The 20,767-nt window shown below is 41.8% G+C and overlaps 1 protein-coding gene across 1 annotated transcript in view; it reads right to left on the bottom strand.

The window, feature by feature from the left end:
* RSU1 (Ras suppressor protein 1) overlaps positions 1–18,180 on the bottom strand; it is a 102,121-nt gene extending 83,941 nt beyond the window's left edge. The window contains exons 1-3 of the mRNA XM_071428911.1: positions 18,064–18,180; positions 17,643–17,754; positions 10,680–10,730 (exon numbers count right to left, since the gene is read on the bottom strand). Coding sequence (XP_071285012.1) covers positions 10,680–10,730; positions 17,643–17,751 — 160 coding nt within the window. The 5' untranslated portion in view covers positions 17,752–17,754; positions 18,064–18,180. The remainder of the gene's footprint in view (positions 1–10,679; positions 10,731–17,642; positions 17,755–18,063) is intronic.
* Positions 18,181–20,767: the final 2,587 nt, after the last annotated feature.

Genomic DNA, 20,767 nt, shown 5'->3' with positions numbered 1-20,767 from the left:
ATAAGGAACTTCAGATGAAAAAAAAAAAAAAAACAAACTAGAAGGGTCAATAAACTACCCAACTGAGTAAGTGAAATTATTTAGTAAAAATATAAGTCTCCATGAGAAGAACACACAGTAAGGAAACTGCATTAAACATTTCAGTTCCTTTAACCCCTAACACTGAATATCCAAAATAAACATTGTCCCACAGCTGCTTGGAAAGTGCTATCTGTAATACCTGATTATGCATAAAATTGTGCATGAATAGGCTTGCAATCTCCTCAATAAATATGACCCCAAAGGCTACAGAAAGCCTCCAACTGAAGTCAATGTTTTTTGCATCAGACATCATGAGAAATAAGAATGTTAATTTTTTTAAGTAAGATTAATTTCTTTGGCAATCACATCCTTAGAATGTGATTAGCTGCAGAATCCCTAGCTTTTTCAGAATGTTTCTTTACTTAATGAAGTAATTTTGCAGTACCTAGGAACATGATGTTCAGTAGTACTCCAAACCTTTACAGGTTCTAAGGGAATATTTATCCAAAAGAGCTATTAAAATAGCAGTACCTGACAGAAGAGAGATTTATGCAACTATGCCAGTTTCTCATTAAACTGTTCCACTGCAAAGCTGGTCAAGAGTCACACAGGATAAAGAGAACTCAATGCAGACCTTTCAGAGTCCAATCAGTCCATTGTGGATCCCAAGCAGAAATCTCTTGCCAAGAGCAAGAACTCACTTTTTAAGACTGAAGTAAAACCTGTGGGCTCTACAATATAATAAACCCAGTTCTGTGGACTTGCTAATCCAGTTAGCATCAACAGGAAGCTTCCATGAGTAAGGATCCCTTAGTGTAAAGGTCATAAAGACATGAAATGTTACTCACATTTCATGGGGGAGGAAGATTTTAGAATACTAAATATATAATACATTCTGTGCATCCAATATAACTGCACTCACAGAGCTAGAGTCATGTTTAGATTAATTTGACAAGGGTTCTGTTATACAGAAAGAGAAGCAATCAGCTTCACCAAAATGAAAGAGGAATTAGCAGAGGGAGAACACAACAGTTTTCATTTTAAATATTCATAGGCATGCTGATATCATATTTGGCAGCTAACTGGAGAGAATCCTGATCCCAACTGAAGCATACAGTACTTAATTTACACACTATGTAGTTCAAGTTTCCCCTTTTGCCCTCCCTTCACTCTTCCAAAGATGGATATTAATCTTCCTCACACTGAAAACATTAAAAACAAACTTGTCTCCTTAATCTTCAGCTCTTTCCAGAAACCAGCAGGGATTTTTTATTTCAATTATCCACAGAAGAACTTCAGATATTAAACTGTTCTTATGAACATGTTTAAATTACACTATAGCTCAATTTGTCAATAAACAGTATTCATTTAGAAGCTAGAGTCTAAGGAGAAGAGCAGTGAGCACAAGAAAGACTGAGAAGACACTGGGAATCAAGTGACATCTAGTGAAGAGAAAGGACAAATCTGTTCTTCTCTGAGAAGAGAGCTTAGAATGCCAGAGTTTGGAGAAAAATCCTAGAAGCCAGGGGCTGAGGTTAGGAAGGGATTACTGTGTTGAAAACACACCACCTAACTGCAAAGAACTGAAACCACACCAAAATAGCTCACAAAAATCTGATGCTTTTTAGCATTTATAACAGTATTAGAGAATGGAGTGAATAAGGAGATGCATAAAAATGTGGATTTAAACAAGTACTTCATTTCTGCAAATAATTTTCAAGAGAACAAAGTATTAGCCAAGCTTTTCAAACTACTGTGGTTAACCACAGCATCTTCATCTTCAATAATTGCTTTGTGAGAAGTGCACAGTTCAGCCAAGACACTTGCTGTCTTATATTTAAGTCAGGAGGAAAAAAACCCATGAGGTACACCATGCACAAAGTTGAAGAATGTAGGCTATGTACCCTTATTACAAGTCAGATCATCTGTGTGTGTTGATATAGCAAATGGCTAAGAGAAATAACTTCTGCAGGACAAAAGAACTTTACTTGTTAGTATTGAGATTTTATATTAGGTTCCACCAAATGCAAACAGTATCACTAAATGCCAGTGAGTCTCCTTCAGGTGTTTGAACTGTTTAAGCATGATCTCTTCAGTTTCCCACTACTGCACAGTTGCTGGCTTTAGATAAATCAACCTGTCTGAAGTTCATTCAGTAAGTTCACCCTTCCCTTCCTCAATATTCTCTTTACTTCACTCTATTCAACATGTTTTCTGCAGTTTACAAAAGGAACAAACCAAAGATGTCCCGCACACAAGGCCTTGAACAATTACTACAAATCACCCTCAAAGGTGAAGATCACTTCAGCCTCTTACTCAGAAGTGTCCATCTACCTGTGTGCCCAGCAGTGCTTATTTACAAAATTCTGCTTTCAGTGTGTCCAAAATTTTTTTCATTATTTCAGTTTGCCTTGTTAGCCAATATTTGGAGTTTAAACTTTTTACAGCACTGAAATGTTTTTAGAAACACACATAGGACTATTTCTCACTGCAGCTTGGATCAACTGAGTCTTTCCCTATTCAGCACTGCAGACTGCTGTGCTGACACTGCTTAGTGGGGACACCAGCCTGTCCTCTAAACACACTCACAGAAGAGGCTGCAGTAAAAAAGCTCACTGCTCAAAAGCAGAGTCAGCACATGTGTTTCTGCTCTAGTTCTCAGAACCAGGAATGAATTAAGCTCCCTCCTAGTTTGAGCTCCCCATACCCAGCACTTAAAGCCACCTCCTTAGGTCTGTATGGCACAGAGTCCTCCCTGTGCCTCTCCATTAGCTTACCCCAGGCTTCAGCTGACTGTACTTTTCATTTCCAGCTATGGGAGATATTACTGGTGGCAACCAGTTACCATCCTGGCCATCATCACATCAAGATCAGGGAATGATTTCACTCCAAAGGTTATGCCACAGGAATGGCAAAAGTTAAGAGGACCGAGGGTGAGCAGTCTGAAGGGAAATGCTGTGTTGTTATCCACTTCAACACACCTGACTAATAAAAGAACACATAAAAAATAGAGTAAAAAAACAAGTACACAAAACTAAATCCAGTTTCCCTTCAATCTACACCTAGTCTACCTTCTTGTCTCAGTCCTCCCATATTAGAAGCCAAAAAATTCTACTTGGCTTGTTAGACAGTAAATTCTGTAATACAAAATTAATGTCTTTAATGAGGTGAGTTCACTTACTTTGAAAATGCCAACTGCAAAATAGTCTGTGTGTGGCAAGAGGATTTACAGTAAGTTCCCATTACAACCTGCATATAAACATGAAGGAATGATATGGGGCTTCCACAAAAAAATTAGGGCTATTTTCAGCCAATGGGCTTAAATGAAGACACAAGTAATTTGTAGTAACATTGTCAGAAAACATCGAGAATTTAAAAAAAGGAGTTAGTATGTTTGCAGGTGTCTTTTAGTAAGAGAAGAACAAAAGTATCCAAAGAATTATGTTCAAGACAAGTGATTTGTGTCCAGTGTTGCTTTACTTATGGTGCAAAACTGACTTTGGTGCCATACAACACAAACTTTGACAATTTAATTTGTGCATAAATTGGGCACTTTCTGCATGTATCCTTATACCATTACAGCACAAAACTCTTTCACACATTATTCTGTTTCATTTCCCCAAAATTTCTAAGAAGCAAATTTGATACTATATACATTTAAAATTAAAATGCTCTACCACCTGTATTTTCTCAGAACCAAAAGTTTGGGGGTTTTTTTAGGAAGAAAAGAAAAAGCTAACAAGGTATTTAATCAACACATTTGAGTAGAGCCCAGATGTCACAAATTTAGTAAGGCATATGTATAGGTATCCCCTTTTTCCTCCTTTTCACATCCTCCTGTGTACTGCATTCAGTAAGATATTTCCCATTAGAGATCCCTGCATCAGAAATAGGAAGTAAGGCCAAATCAAAACATACAAAAAAAAACGAAAGGCTTACAGTTAGCTTAAAGCATCTCTCCCACACACAGCTGATAAGACACTGTCAGGCACAAGTCCTGTGCTTTGGACACAGCCCTGGTCATACCCTGCAGACATTACCTGTCCCATTGGTGTATTGTGTCAGGACAACAGCATGGAATGACTTACAGAAGGAAGCAGAGGCAGAAGCAGAGTAGAGGAGAATACGAGAAGCAACAAAGAGTAAAGAGTACAGGTGATCTGATTCATTCCAGAAGCCAGCAAATTTGTTATATAAATAACCTGATACCAGGCAAGATGCAAAGTATCAGACAATACCAGTGGGAGACACCATCACACATTTCAGCAGACTGGAGAACACAAAGCAGCCAGACTGGGAAGGAATTCAGGACAGGCAGATGCAGTGTTGATGGCTCTGGACTACCTCCAATAGATCCAGGTATAGACTACAGCCAGAAAGGTGACTCAGAAAGGAGACATCCTAATGTAAAAATTAAACCAAGAGATTTTAGCAGCATGCTAAAAAAGATCAAGGACACAGTCAAGAGGGTTAACAGCAACAAAAGGACAAGCTTTTGTGCAGGTCACACACAGAGAGAAAAACAATTAAGGAGATGGTAAAGCAAAGAAGCAGTAAGTCATGTGAGCAGAAAAAAAAAAGTTTTGAACTGCTCTGCTGAAAGAAAGCAAAATGTACAGTGATGATAAAGGGTGACCACATGGCTGTCAAAAGAGCAATGATCAATGAGACACAGCCATTCTGACACGAGCACAAAGTGAACTCAAACAAAATTCAGGTCTGGAAATGGGAACCAGCAGCAAAAAACTAATGGATCACCCCACAAAAAGGAAGGGACCAAAGATGACTAAAGGATTACATGAGAATCAAGGGAGAAGCAGTGAAAAGATCACAGAACAGTACAGGACAGCACATCAGTAGAATGGTAGAGGAGGAGAGAGAACGTGACATCAGGTAACACAGAAGAGGTTTGAGTAAAAAATAGTTGCTCCCGATCTCTCATTATTTAATCATTTGATAATACTGGATAAGGAATCAGAGCACGAGAACAAAAGGATATATAAACCATCAGGAGTGAGCTATGAATAGCAGGAAAATTCTGAGATCATTTACAGACAGCACATGAATATGTGAAGCCAGTGAGCACAGGACCACCTGAGGTTAAGGAGACTGAGGAGAACAGCAAAACGAAGCTGCTGAGCACCATCAGCAAGCAGGCGGGATGAACAGCTGCCAGCTACCAGGAACACCAGCGGCTTCCCGGGAAAAAAACGCTAAACGTACTCAAAGAGTGACCTCTACTGGGCAAAGCACAGAGCACCGGCACGGCACCGGCACCGGGAACACTCCGGTACCAGCAGGCAACGGCTCAGAAGATGCAATCTCTGAATTGATTTCTTCAAATGCTTGCAATGTTAGTTAACCACCACTGGCAGCTAACGCAAATAACTGTCATAGCAGTTACAAGTCAAAGACTTACTGCACATCCCAAAATAAATGAAAATAAAACGGGTTGGCAGCATAATAGTTGTACACATACTGATGACACCTGCTGCCAATGCTGAAGTAACCTTTAGTATTCCAGCCTGCTTTCCAGTCACATCTTCCCCTCTGTGCCCTTTTGGCTGTGATAACAGACAAACTGAGCATCTGAAACCTCTTCAAACACATTTCCTATTCACAATATAATACATGGATTTTAATTGTCAAAACTTCAACAGCATACCAAGTAAGGATTTCCCATCCTATACTAGGATGTGAAATTCTGTGTATGTTCTAAGTGGCTGGAGAATACCTTGAGCTAGCTGACCTAATCAAACTCCATAAGGTTCAGTATCCCTTCATACTTCATGGCAAAATAGTACACAAAAGCTGCTCTGCTAGGAAAAAGCAGACAAGGCTTAAGCCACATTTTTATGCTCTAACAGAGCATATTCTTTATGAAAGTGAGTTTTTTCTGTTGCTAGTTCTACACCAATTCTTACAGATCTAGTGGGGCACAAGGGGACCAAAAATGAAACCTAACCTAACTGCTGACTTCAGCCTGCAAAGGTACTTTTTTCCAGTCAAAGATATCCATTTGTTGTACCAGCACAATCAATTTACAAATAAAGTAAATAAAGAAATAAAACCCCAAAACCCCATGAGCCCTCCAGACATGTGATAGACAAACCCTACCATCAGCTCTGAAAAAATCCTGATCCTGACTCAGGTGATCTATTTAACTCTGTGTCCCAGAGCTCCACCTTGTGCTTGAAATGACTTGGAGCAAGACCCAGATTAAAAACAAACAAGCCTGGGGATAGATATCCCTTCCTCTCCCTGACCTGGGTTCTCAGAATCTCAGTATTCTGTAACTCCAGCCTGCTCCCCAGAACCATTATTAAAACACAAACTCTAGCTGGAGGGCTCTGAACAAAATAGCTCTAAGTTTGATTTCAAGAACTTTTATGACAAATTCCTTGACACACGGCTGGCACTGCTATCCCAGCATGAACCAGAGAGCAGCAATGTCACAGGAATTGTGGCAGCTGCCCCTGCAGAACAGGCAGATCTACAGCAACACCTGAAGGTCTCTTTCCTCCTGCACAGAGGCACCAGATGAGCAAGTGGCTAAGATTGCTGCAGACTTTCAGTGACATTCCACCTAAACTTGAGTGAAGCAGCCCTAGAAACACCCAAAACAGAAGCATAAATACCCACAAAAATTACTACTGTTGCACAGAAGATGCAGAAACAGTATTTGTGGCTGACCTAACTGATCAAATGTGGTTTCTACAACAGTACTCCCTGTGGCTCAAACTCCCTCTCTGCCCCTCTAGCAGAGCTACCCTAATTCCCTACCACTGTTCATAAATGATCCTACTGAGCAGGAAGTGAATCTGTATGTCCCTCAGCTAGCATCAAGCAACAGGAACAAAAACAATTTGGTCACATCTACCTGAATTAATCCACCACACTGAAGGGCAGATACCTATGGTCAGCCACTCATTTCCGCCAATTTAAAAAAACATTTGTTAGAACTTCTATTGCATTTACTCTGATGGTAGCCAATGGGTCCAAAAGACACCTGTGTTAGGATCAGACAACCTATGCAGGCTAAGACTATCTTGAATTTTGCTTCTCAGCTATATAGTGGATAGAAGGCTTTAAAATTACTAAATGATGGAACAAAAAACCACCCAGTATAACATATAGAGACACTGGTCCTTATGTCTACATTATGCCAAGAAAAACCACAAATATTCACTTTTTCCTTCTGCTTTCTACTGGATTGTCAGAGATCCTACAGAAGAATCATCCCAGCTTTGTCACTTATGCAGCACCTGGTTCAACAAGACTGCAGAATCACAGCTATTTATTTGGCTTCCCTGAGAGTTTTGCTTCCCATTTTGAAGCACAAGTAGTGACTGTTTCAGAAGTCACCTAGAGCAGAAAAAGCCAGTGTAAGACTCCTCTATTAGCACAGCACCAGATAACTAAAAAAAAAAATTCAGCCTAATATCCGCCAGAAAAATCAATGTGGACTTGAGTACTTCTGATAATGAATGATTTAGACACGTAAATGAAGTACAAACGGCACACTAGAAATACTCTAAAATCCATGCCACAAAAGTATTCTGAGCAGTATGATTGATTTAATTGAGCAGTCCTCATATTGCTGATGAAACTTTACTTAGTTTTAATAGTTTTCTGGCAAAAATACAAAGTACATTTACATAAAAATATGCATATCCACGTTTTACATTTATTTATTCTTTCAGATAGACATATTTACTCTAAACACAAAAAAAAAAAGCTAGCAGAACACTCATTTAAATGGCAGGAAACTAGTAGAAGATGCTAATATGACCTTAGTGTAGCAAGTCAAGTGTCACTGCCATCAGCCTCCTAGTCATTTTAAGAACAATCTGCTAAGACAATTAATTACATAGCTTAAAAGATTAGGTCAACAGTGTCAAATATGAGAATATGAACTTGAAATTTAGCCTTTTAAAAATGTGTGCTGTCTATTTAAGTGTCTACATCCATTTGTGAAAGAAGAGTAAGTTTCAGACTTGATGAGTTACTTCTCAGGACAAGCAAGGGTCTTTTCCTGCCATGAAAGAAACCCAAACAGAGCAATTAGAAAGGCTAACAGAATCCCTTGGCTGAGAGAAGGCATGTACTTGCAGCCTGCTGATCTGACAGCTACTTTAGGAGAAAGCAGTTAATTGAAGGGTGAGATTTAATGTAATGTAACACAAACTTACAGTCATGGCAATCTTTAAACTGTTATTTTAGAAACTAAAACTGCTTTAAGCAAATGGTACACTCTGTATTTTTCTTGAATAGTTAAAGCCAACCTGGACACATCATTCTTGGACACCTCTTATTACTGTATCTTTCCTCCCCCAGTCAGGTCTGCAGCTAAGACTCAGCCAGGACAAGGGTTGGCTACTCAGCTTTTCAGTGTGGAGCTCATGCTGAAGCACATGCCCTCCCCAGGCTCAGATGTGAGACAGCCAAGTTTACCATCATTCAAGTCTCCATGCAGGAGCTTCAGCCTAGCTCCTCTTCCTCAGAGCAAGGCAGACACCTGCTACCTGCCCAGCCAGTTGTGTGCTCAGCTGAGATCATCCTTTAGCTACATTAAAATCTGTAAGACACCAGGCAGAAGAGCTGATTCACTGGCCATCTGAAACTGTCAGATTTCAAAAGTTCTAAGAATTTTACAAATCTCAAAGAATAGTGAAATTTACCAAGAGTAACATTTCCAACTCATTTCATCCTTGTGCCAGGTAAGCAGCCATTCAGACAGAGATACCACAGTAAATAATCAGCACCAGAGAAGCCTTGCCTGTCAGCACCAAAGTACCCAACCTTGGGTGAGCTGTCTGATCACAAGAATCAGACAGAGGTGTGCAGAATGAACTGCTATCTCAAGGTGCCTGCAACCCTCCAAAGGCTGCAGAGAAAGTTGCAGTGGCTGAGTACAATGAACTACCTAACTTTGAACAGCTCAAGCTCAGGGACAGCCATCTCCTTGTAGTACCTGAGGAACACACAAAAGTCACTAGCTGGGTGGCCCCAGCTCCACCAGTGGCTGATAACAGATGCCAGACAGCAATATGCCCAAAGAAAATTCATCATAATCTTTCTCCAAAGATCACTCTCTCAGCTTCAAGCTATTTCTAACTTCATGGCCTTCTAAACCATGGACAGAGCTGCATGTTTAACAGTGATGCACTTTGGACTTTTCCTCCCTTAACTGGCCCATTAATTTACCCATCAGTCATCATTTATATGCCAGATGGCTGGAAACTGTTGTTTACATTTGAAATGAAATTGAGATTTCTTTGAAAACTACAATGGAATAAAAACAAATAGCAAGATGGCAGTCTAGAGGGCATTACACTACCAAAAGAAGGGTCCTGAACAACTAATTCATGGCTCTCACAGCCAGTAAGTGCCCATAATTTTATCTATTTACTACAAACCCTTTAAGCTACACATTAGTACCCAATAAACTGCATCCAGAGAAGTGCTTATGCACTAAAATCTAGGGATATTTATATTCTCTTCATGCTTAATCCTCTGCAAATGCTCAGAGACTGCAGTGACACTTTTGCATTAATTCACATGTTTTAAATAACACATGCTACGTTACAGCTCATGCAGCAAGTAGTGCAGAGTTCAACAGGCTGAGTTTTATTAATTTGTTTGTGTTTCTTAAGACCCATCTCAATCTGTAAAGATACACCCTAAAGCACAAACACCCTAATACGCCTCTTGTCAACACACACCCACTTTATTGGTTCCATTCCCCTCCCCATTCCATCTCTCCAGTTGAGTTTCAAAAAGAGGAGTGGTTTAGAGAGAAACCCACTGGCACATGCAGAGAGCAGACAAAAAGAAGAACATCAACAAGAACAACACTTTTTAGAAGATGCACAGAAACAGGGGTGAGACAAAATTCACTGCTTGAATTTCAACAACCAAGAAGCAGGAATGTTTGCACAAAACACTGGTAGATAAACCACAAAAAAAAAAAACAAAAAACCCAAACCCACAAAAACTTTTGTCTTGCAAAAGTCAGTCTGGTATCTCCCACTACCCAGTTAAGTCTTGTATTTATGTTGTTCTTGACATGCCATTCACCAACACCTCACCTAGGAACTCCTTTACTGAGGGAAGCAAGATCCACAACCTGAAGATGGTGTGAGCAGTATGACCAAGAGAAAACCATTTTTTGGACAGAAAGAGGCTACTTTTTTTCCCATGCCTGATGCTTACTTTCAGTTGGCCTTGCTCATATATGTTTGATTATATATGTAATGCATTGGAGTTGTAATTTGCTTTGCTTCAGTCAAATTCACTATCCATTCACTGAAAGGCAAACTGTGGTGTTTCTGAGACAGTTAAAAATTTCAAAAGTCCTCACCTTAACATAAGGACTTCAGAGCCATGGTAGGAAATGGTTTCAGATTTCTGGCTGAACTGCTGACAAGACTGAGAACTACAGATCTTTCTGTACATTGCAGGTCTCTATTGAAGTTGGAAAGGCATGTTGAAAATGGCTGTTAAGTCACATCCTCAATCTCTTTACTTTTAATGAAGTACTAACCAAGAAGCACCACTCTAATAGTGTCATTGCACTCTGTATCAAACTAGCAGTGCCAGCTTTTCAGTGTTACTCAACTGCCTGCAGTGAAGTCCAAACCCAGGAAAATACTTACTTGTAAGCTTGTTGTGACTCAGAACCAGCTGTGTGATGTGAGACAGCGTAACTGCAAATGAAGAGAGAAAGAAGTTAGTTTATGGACATGGCAACTGAGAGCTTGCATTTATCTCAGCTGAAAAAAAAAAAAAGAGAAAGCTATTCTTTCCACTCCAGTAACTTGATTCACATGCATTGTCACAAATAAACAAGAGAAGCTCAAGAGTAAAGGGTCAGTCCACCTACTCCTCTGCACTTTTATTTCACATTTCTGTTACTGCATCAGACACAACATGGGGAGTTTTACTCACTGATACAGCAACCTGTTTCAGCTAATCCTTGAAAAAGCTCATGACTTAAAAAAGGCAAACACAACATGTTAGCAGAATGAAAGGTGCCATCAGATCAGACAGTTCAGTGTTTTAAAAAAAAAACCATCACCACAGTTCACTGCGCAATTGCAGGTTGTGAAGGAAAGAAAGGCAAAAAGGAGAAAAGAATAAACAGTGCACCCACCCTGAATTTCTCCCAAAATCTGAGCACTCAAAGTACTGCCTGCACTGCCTTACTATGCAGAACAAGAGGACAGGGAAAGAAGCCCATGGAAAGTCTGTAAGAGCATTGTAGGAAATCATCACTAAAGGGCAGACAAGAGCAGCAGCCTCCACAAAGAGCTCTGTCTTTAAAACAAAGGGCACATAGGTACCTGAACCATAAGCAAGCATTTAACACTACTGAGTGCTTATCCATATAGATAAATAGAGTATTGCAATTTACACAGCAAAATGAGAGAAGATTCTGGAGATAGTCACAAGCTTGTGAACAAATGCCTAAATAAGCTTTATACATTTGTTTCTCTTGGTATAACTATTTTAATAATTGGGACAATCAGTAAAAGTCAATATTTCATGGGCCCTTGATACTCAAGCCTGACTAATAACAACCACCAAAAGAGCAGCTCTACCACTGAGATGAAAAGTCCTCTAGTCTGATATCTTCACTTCCAAGGCAACTGAACCTAGACTATAGCCAGATAAAATCTGACATCATCAATCCCAGGAAAAAAACCCTTTTTTCCCTGCATTTCACTTCAGAAATAAGTAATTCTGGAGCTCTGAGGCTTTACCTAGACTCAACAGCATCAACAAAAAAAATTGCTTTTTTTAAAAAAAAAAGGGAAAAAATAATCGGTTTTGATACTGTACAAAGGTGTTTCCATTTCACTTTGCTTTTAAAGCAGAGAAATTAAACAATGTCATCATGTCTGTGCAAAGGAAGCATGGATCCTTACCAAAGGGCAATGAAGCTTTGGGGCTGCAGATTTTGGTCTGAACATTGAACTCCTGATGAATTTAAATGCTATAATAAGTGCATATTTAAAGGTAAGCCTTTTGACTACCCCATCAAGCCATGTGCACCACTGGCCTTTAGCAACACATGATTAGAAGCATTATTCTCAGCAACACAAGGTTAGAAGCATTATTCTCACTACTCCCTCTCCTTTTTTGTCTCGTCACAGTGTTATTCAACCAATACTATTTTCAGAAAGGCTTCTTCACTCACATCTATACAGAGCAGAACAAAGTCCATGTTAAAAATTTCAAGGCCAAAATCCCTAGGCAAAAGACATTTGAATCTATATTTTACTGTCCAAATTTGGCTGAAGCCTAGACACCTTGTCTGAAAGTCCACTATCTCAGTCAATCCTGATGCATGACAAAAAGTCCCATGGCATCTTTGACCAGCAACAGCAGGTTGACAATCCCCAAAGGAACAAGAAAGGCTACACTCCAATACTATTTTGAAAAGAGCAAAGGTTTAGGTGTCTGTGCTCTGGACTACTTCCAGCAGCATTTTAGACATATCAAGACAAAGAGATTCTTCAGTCTTGAAAGGTCCAAAGCTGCTACCAGTTCAGAGGCAAGTATAGAAGCATTTTAAGGAAGGGAACAAAGATAAGAGAGCAGGACTTGCTCACTCCTTACACAGAGAGAAATTTGCTCACTTACACTAAACAGACCTGGGTCAAACAACCAGCCTCTGGAAGTAACATGTTTTCCTTATGTTATGTTCCTGCCACATGCCTACTCCTGTGAAAAGGGCTGTGTTGTGGGAACAGCTGACTGAGATTTACCTCATCCTATACATGAAGTCATTCTGTAGGACAACTAAACTATCAAGTCTGGCAAGGAAGACATCTGTCTTAACTAATTAACATCCCCAGGTAAGATCTACAAGGCTAAAGGTGGGCTGGTGGGGCAGTTTTGATTTGGATGTACACAGTCCAGGTAAGCACAACATACAACAGGTCAGATGACTCAGCCTGTGTACCAGTCCCCTGAGAATGGAAGGGCACTGGGATTCCTACTGGAAATTGCTGTAACCTCTCTATGATGCCACTGTAGGAGCTTCTGGACACTGCCTTGGTAACACTATAGTCATCAGCATACAGGCAATACATTACTGTGGTTTCATGAATGCACCAGATATTCACACAGAATAATACTTATTTTCTATAATACCTACTGCTAGAGTAATTTACTTGCACAGTAATCACAAATTCTCATCATGGTCCCACTCCCACTACTACTTCAAAAAAGAGTGAGTCAAGGGAAGAATATTTAGGTTCTTCCATTTTGCACTATTATCAATTTTCTTCATATAGTGCTGCCCTGCACTGCAAGCTAGCTTCACATAAAATATGTGGATGACAATACTCAACCTAATTATTAAGGAAAATATAAAACAAATAAAAGTCCTGCCCATCAGCAAATTTAAAAAAAGCCAAAACAAAAAACACACAAAAAACCCCCCAACCAACCAACCTGACAAAACAACCAAAGCAAAGTAAAATAAATTAGGAAAAAAAACCCCACACCCACAAAACAGGAAGACCCCAGTGACTTTGCTGAGCCAAGATAAGACACTGCCTGTCCCACTGGAGGAAGTCAAAGCAGGATGAGCATTACAGTACTGTTACAAGTAGCCTGCCTCTCCATCTTCTGTGCTTTCATTATTTTAGGAATGAACAATTTTATCAACACCAACTTTCTGATAAAGAATTCTAGTCACACAACTATGTACTTTATGCAAAACATGAATAGCTTACAGATGGAATGATAATGAGAACAAATTAACACATAAATAGGATTGCATCCAATATTCCTTCCCTGACAACAGAGCAGATGTCGCAAGTTATTTGGGCAAAATAATTCCTTTACTCATACCTCCTCCTCCATATCAACTGCTTAAAAGACACATAAATGACACTGGTCCATACTCTAAGAACAATTCCATGGTTGTTGATGGCTGTTTAAAGTCCTTTCAATAAATGCCTTATCCTTTGCTAGGCTTGGGCAAAGGGAACATTACTCCCTTCTTGCTGGAGTTGGCTGAACCTGCTTGCTCAGCCTACAGGATGCCTATTAATGCTCTCTACCATTACCTGTCCATAGTGGGTGCTTTATAAACAAATATAATCTATTTACTTCACAATATGAAGGCAAAAAACCCAAACCAACACAATAGGACACTTCCATGGGACAAGATATTTTTTACACTATTTATGTATGGAGGATGTACAACTATAGTATAAGATGTGCACACAAATGGTGTAACTTGTTTTATCATACGCTGGAATAATAAAAAAAGTCTTTAACACTTAAAACTGTGTCACATGGTATTTGCCTGACAAGGTAAAGCACAGAACACTTAGATCAAGGGGTATTTTTTGTCTCAAATGAAATCTCCTTTCTACAGAACATGTCTGAAAAAGGGCTCTCATATTACAGCTCTGAAAGCATCAAAAATTCAGATGCTCTGAAGGTGTATAGCACAAATCTAGTTTGTATTTTAAGTCATTAGGAGAAAACATAGAAGTGCCTGGATTCGAGGAATATGCCAAAAATAGAACTCTACTTCTAATGACATCAATGGGCTCCTGAGTCAGAAGTGCTTCAGGGACTATTTAACCTTTTGTTGTGAATCTGAACACCAGATAAGCTGGTGTATATAAGCTGGTGTATATAAGCTGGTAACTATACTCCTTCTTTGCTAAACATGAAAGTGGGAAGAGATGTAAAGGTTGCCAAGCTTGTGGGTCTAAGCTAGCTTGCCAATCTCCTTCCAGATAGAAGTATTTCATCCTTAATTGGAAAGAGACACTGGTATTTGACAGAAACAAGTTTTGCTTGTTTATTGCAAGTTTTGCTTTGTATCTCCCATGCCTATTGCAGAGGGTGGAAGACAATGCAAAAGAAAGTATGAGTGACTGCCCTGTACTGCAGGAAGCCATTCACTATACTGAAAAGAGAAGCCAGAAGAGAATTGTATCTAAGATAAGGCATATATACCCCTTTGCTCTTCTTTGCCCCCACATAACACCAGTTTTCTCTATCACTTACTTTATTTTTTGTTTTTTTCTTTTTTTTTTTCCCCAAACACACATGACAAGAACAGGGCAACACCTAAGGAAAAGGACTGGCACACTGAACAGATGCTCCATGCTGCTTCCAACTCCTTGTGCCTCTATTAACCCTATGTGAATTAAGTTAAGAAAGGTTAAATAAAAGCTCATTAGCCACTCTGCAGCAAGTACTCAAATGTGCAGTGAGACAAGGCCTGGTCCTTTCCTTGAAGATTTAGGACTAGAGTAAGGGGTACTTGACACCTCTGGTAGGGGCATTCAGAACCAGTAAATAATTACATGAGACAAAATACTGATCAGGGGCTACCAAACACAGTAACTCAGGCAACCTTCCAACCTACAAAAACTAAACAGCCAAAAAGGTTCCCTCCACTCCGTATCTAAACTTACCTAAACTCTCAGCATCTACTAGTGGCCCTCCTTAAAGACAAAATGCTGTCCAAGAAGAGTAACTGGGCATGAATAGTGATGATTGCTTTTAACAGAGATCTTTACTTCATGGAAGGAAAAAATAAAAATAGCTGAAAAGAAAAGCTTTAACACTGCCCTGGAAAGGTATACAACACATAGAGAAGTAAAGGTACCAGCTCAGTTTCCTTTAGCTTACAGAGCTTAGCCAGAGAACACCAAAATACCCAATCTACATTAGAGAAGACCATCCATGTGGGGTCAGGTGACAGGGTTTTGAAAACAAGTTTAACACTTCCTCAACCCTTTACTAAAAATTCGGAAGTACTGGTGAAAGGTGTTCCTTCTCCAGAAGGCAAATACCTCCATGGTAAAAAAAAAACAAACAACCAAACCCAAAACAACTTATGTGTTCTGTCAGTGAACATAATAACTGAAAAAGCAATTAATTTAACAGAAATCAGTCATCATTTCCCCCTTCCCTAATTTCCATCTCACAATGAAGAAGGCCCCAGATCCCCCTGCTAGATCAAGTCACACAACATGCAACAAGAGTATCTGCACAGAGACTCCTCTGATGCAGTCTAACCAGGGTACCACACATCTATACTTCATGCAGGGAGCTCCCTGCCAAAGACACTTCAGATGCTTAATTAGCAACCTGGTATCAGGGAGCATCTGGGGACACAGTGCCCCACCCTGCTCCCCGGCCCTTCCTGAACAACAAACCTCAAAGAGTGTCTGTGCAAGAAAAGCTGCTTTTTTTTAGGATTATCAATGTGCTTCATCATTATCCTTTTTCCATGCTTGAAAGATCAAACCTAGTTAATTAATTATGTATCTAGAGTTGACAGCAGGCACCAAGTCTACTTAACAAAAGCAACAGTACTCTGTTGCTGCTTCATATACCTGACAGATGTAAGAATAGTTCTCAAAATTGATCTGTAATTAATGTGAGCTAAACACCACTTTGTCTCAAATAACTGCTCATCCTATAGAAATGCAGTGAAACTTTCTGTTTAATGCGAGTTCACATTTACAGTCCTTACAACACCATCTTCCCAAAGTCCCATGCACCACCCAGAAGCAGGAAAACAGTAGTAAGGAACGAAGACTTAAGTACAGAACCTAGTTCTGCAAAACTGTACTCAAGACTTCATCCTTTACTGATGTGATTGAAGACACCTTGATGTGCTCCCAACTCTGCAGATAATAGCGAGTTGGTAGTGAGCCATACCCTTCCCTGAGCTCATATCTATCTTGTGAGAAGAGTTATGTATACTTGCTCATGGCTGCTCTCAAGTTTAAAAAACACAGTAAAGAGCTAATCCAGGATACAGTCAAGAGTTTTAAGTACATTGGTTGGTTGAGATTTTGCTTTTTTCCCCTTCATTGGATCATGCATTCAGAAAAATTTCAGCCTGTGGCACACTACAGACAGTCACGACTTTAACTCCCTGAGTATTGGCAATGTCATAACATCATGTGCACTTTAAAAAGGCAAAGATACCTAACTTGCTCTTCATTTATGTGCTCTCCAGAACCATAACAGCATGTTGCTATGGATAGGCTATATTTACTGAGAATTTAACAACAGCAAATGCACCATACCAACAGCAGCACCTTGCCACGGTTCAGCAAGCATGTGCAATGGTGTAATATCCAAAGCATGATGTTGCTGTATCTGTGATACAATATTACTGCCCTCTCCTTCAGAGACCAGTCGCCCGTAGTTGCAGGCTGATGTCACCCTGTCCCTTTCAAAAGCCAGTGGAGATGCTGCTCGGCTGGTGTTTTTGTTTCAGTAGCAGAGAGGACGGAGAAGAGGGAAAGTTTCCCCATCAGCCAAGTGCCAGAATGCCAGCAGTGCGACAGGGAACGCTGAGCCCCCTGCACGCACACACACACACACACACACACACACACACACACACGGCTCCGGCAGCCTGGTGCGGGGCGTTTCGCTCAGCCCCGGATCGCTCCCCAAGCCCCCGTGCCCAAAGGCACCCCCGCACCGGAGAGTCTCGGACTCGGCGTCCGGGCCGGGCCGGGGTGTCCCGGACCCCCCACGCCCAGGGCCGGCCCCGCTCGCCCGGGACAAATAAGGAAGTTTCCGCGCTGCGCCCGCCCGCCGCCTGCGGTACCTACACAGGCCGGGCACGTCCAGCATGCTGGAGATGCCGCGGTCGCACATGTCCACCTCGGGCTGGTTCTTCTCCCTGCTCTCCTCCACGATCTTCTTCAGGGACTTGGACATGGTCTAGGCGGGGGAGAAACGGACACCGTGAGCCGGGCGGCGGGGGAAACTCGCCGAGGGAACACGCATCTCCCCCAGCCGGGACAGCGCCGGGAGGGTCCCGGCCCCCAGCGCCCGAGCGCAGAGAACCCCCCTGCCCAGTGCCGCCGGGGGCACCAGTCCCGTCCCGCCTCGCCCCGCCCGCCGGGCCCGCCCGTGCCAGCGGAGCACTGCCCGGGATGCCGGCCGCACTCCAGCCCCGGCCGGACGAACGGACAGACAGACAGCCCTGCCCTGACCCGGCCCGGCCCTGCCCTGCCCGAGGGCACTCACCGCGCGGGGCTGCAGCGGGACACGGCGGGAAGTGGCGGGACACGATGGGAAGGGGCGGGACACGATGGGAAGCGGCGGGACCCGGCGGGCGGATCCCGAGCGCGCCGCCCCCCCTCGCCCCCGCGCGCAGGCGCAGCGCAGCCCCGCCCGCGCTGACCGGCGGGGGCGCCAGCGGCCCTGAGGGGTCGGGCCGGGCCGGGCCGGGACTCCCCGAGCGCTCCGGGCTTTGGAAAGGCTGCTGGGGACAAAACACGTTATCGCCAAAATCAACCGCACCAAAAAACACCCCGGTGCATTTAACCAGCGGTTTCCATTTCTTCAGGTGCCTTCATAGGTTTTCCAGTCAGCTCTTAACAGCAAAACAAGGCTGGGTCCATGTTCTGAGCACTTTTAACTGGTCTCGACACGCCATGGCGTTGGAGTTACCCCTTACTGCCCAGAATGTAGTTATGCATGTAGCCTCTTTCATAGGAGTTAAGGTGCTCCTGCTTACTGTCATTCAACAGATATGGAAGCTCAGAGTAATTAGTGACTAAATCTATTAAGTTATCTAAGGCCAGGCTACCCACTGAGAAGCACAGCTTGGAATTTTGCATATGTACTCCATGGTGTTACTTAGTAGCCTAAAAATGGTATCCACAGAACTCAAGATGATGAGCGTTTGCCTAAAACATCAAATAAAAAACTTCCTGGAGGCGCAACTCCCAACTTTTCCTTTTTTAGGAATGAAAGGATTTAATACTGGACTGCAGAATTGTAGCATGTTTATTCCTAATTGGAGCTTCCTACTTTGAGTGCTTCCTGAAGCTACTGTCTGTTTTCAAGACTTCCTTACAAGGTAGAGTAAGGAAGAGTATCTTCCTTTTAGCTGGATTTCTCAGCAGAACCCACTGTCACTCAGATGTACAGGGAGATGATGTACAATTCTTATTTTGTCTGCAGAACCATGAATCTGGATCCTTTCCTGTCTAAGAAAATGCCCTAACTGCCACCAATCAGTTGTCCCAAAGACCTAAGTGCTACCATGTCTGCTGTTATTTCATGGCAAATGATTGCAGGTGTCATTTAGTAACAAAGGCTCAGGCAGATTGTCAGTCTGTAAGTGTGGTCCTGCTCCCTTATTCCAACTAACAGCACACGTGACTCTAACAAGACATTTACAAAACAGTCTTCATGGCTAATGCAAAGCTCACCTGGCTTCTCTCTGCCTCGTTTATGCAGTGATCAAAACATTGCATGTAGCCTAGATACCCACATAATGCTCCTACCATAGAAGTATTTAATTACTTCCCACTTAATAAACATATTGTCATTATTCCCTTTCATCAGGATTGTGGGGGTTTTTTGCCATTTATCTAATTTCATTATCCTGTTGTGTGTAAAGGGTTCATCTATCATTCACAGCTTCTATGTGACCTTCTTTCGGTCCTGCTTGAGCAAACCTTTTGTCTGAGCATAAATCCATGCCCCAGTCAGGAGTATCGGCATTGGATTTAGCAAAGGGGAGTTGCTGTCAAGCCTTCCTTTTAAAGTTTCTCAGTGCCTCATCGAGCACATAATTGTCTCAGAAGAAGTGGGAAGGAAGATACAGAAGCTACTCTATCCAAAGGTCTTTGATCATGAAAACTGATTTTTTCAGATTGTCCCTTCAGCAGTCATGAAGAGCCACTTCCTGCAGTGGGTCTGTGTCACTGCAGTCACCCATTCTCCCCTCTCTTATGGCCCCCTCCTCTTCCCAGTATGTGCAGTCATTCCAAAACCCCTTTGGCCCCAGAAATACTTAGTTCCCTCTATACCCCCAGCTAGAGGCTGGCCAGCCTGTTCGTGGGGTCTGGCCAGTAGAGCCCTCCCCAAACATACAGTGCTTGAGCTCACAGTAGAGACTTTTCCAATTTAGGTCTTGCTGTACCTTCCAGCTACTGATTTTTTGCTAATGAAACAACTATGAAATATCTTTGCTATCTGTCAGATCTGTTCTAAATCCATCACTTGGCTTAAATGTTTGTAGAGCAGATGCCTGAATTCATTGCAGAGGCTGGCAAATGCCTTCTGTCCTTAGGCCTGCAGGCTAAAGCAGGTGACTGTGAGTAGATGTATGGCCATGGCTGTGTGGCAGAGCTGCAGTTCCCCCTGTGGTGGTCAGAGGAGGCAGAAGTTGCCCTTGCAGTGGTGCTCCCTGGCTGCTCTGCCCAGGCAGTGATGGCTGGACCTGCCTCCTGCTGGCTCCTCTCACTGTGCTGGGGCTCAGCAAGGGAATGAGTAGCTCTGATGCCTCCCTTTTTTCTGTCCTAGGTACTTCTACTAACCAAGGAAATGATGTTTTACATTATTATTCTATTTTTATCTCTATTTTCTCCCTCCAAGAAAAGCTATGATAATGAGCAACGTTAATGCAGGGATAGCATGTCATCAAAGGGATGCACCAGCAACACTCCCCTGCAAAACCAGTTGTGTAGTGCTGGGCACTGCCACTACAAATTCATCCATCAATGTATCTCACTAAGTGTGATAACCAGCATGCAATATTTATTTTTCCAAATGTTGTAAAAAAAAAGCCTCCTAGAACTTGGCCTCCATTTTTATTATCATTTAATAAATATTTTAAAAAATTCTTTCTCAGTAATCCAATTGTTTTCTATTGGAAACAATATAGTCAATCCCATGAATTTTTATTGCATTTTGTTTTAATTAGGACCGCAGAATA

The sequence above is a fragment of the Agelaius tricolor genome, unplaced genomic scaffold, assembly GCF_023055355.1.
Source record: "Agelaius tricolor isolate 1412-34295 unplaced genomic scaffold, bAgeTri1.0.p SCAF_6, whole genome shotgun sequence".
Taxonomy (NCBI): Eukaryota; Metazoa; Chordata; class Aves; order Passeriformes; family Icteridae; genus Agelaius; species Agelaius tricolor.
Note: the sequence above shows the minus strand (reverse complement) of the source record. Positions and strands in the feature narration are given on the sequence as shown.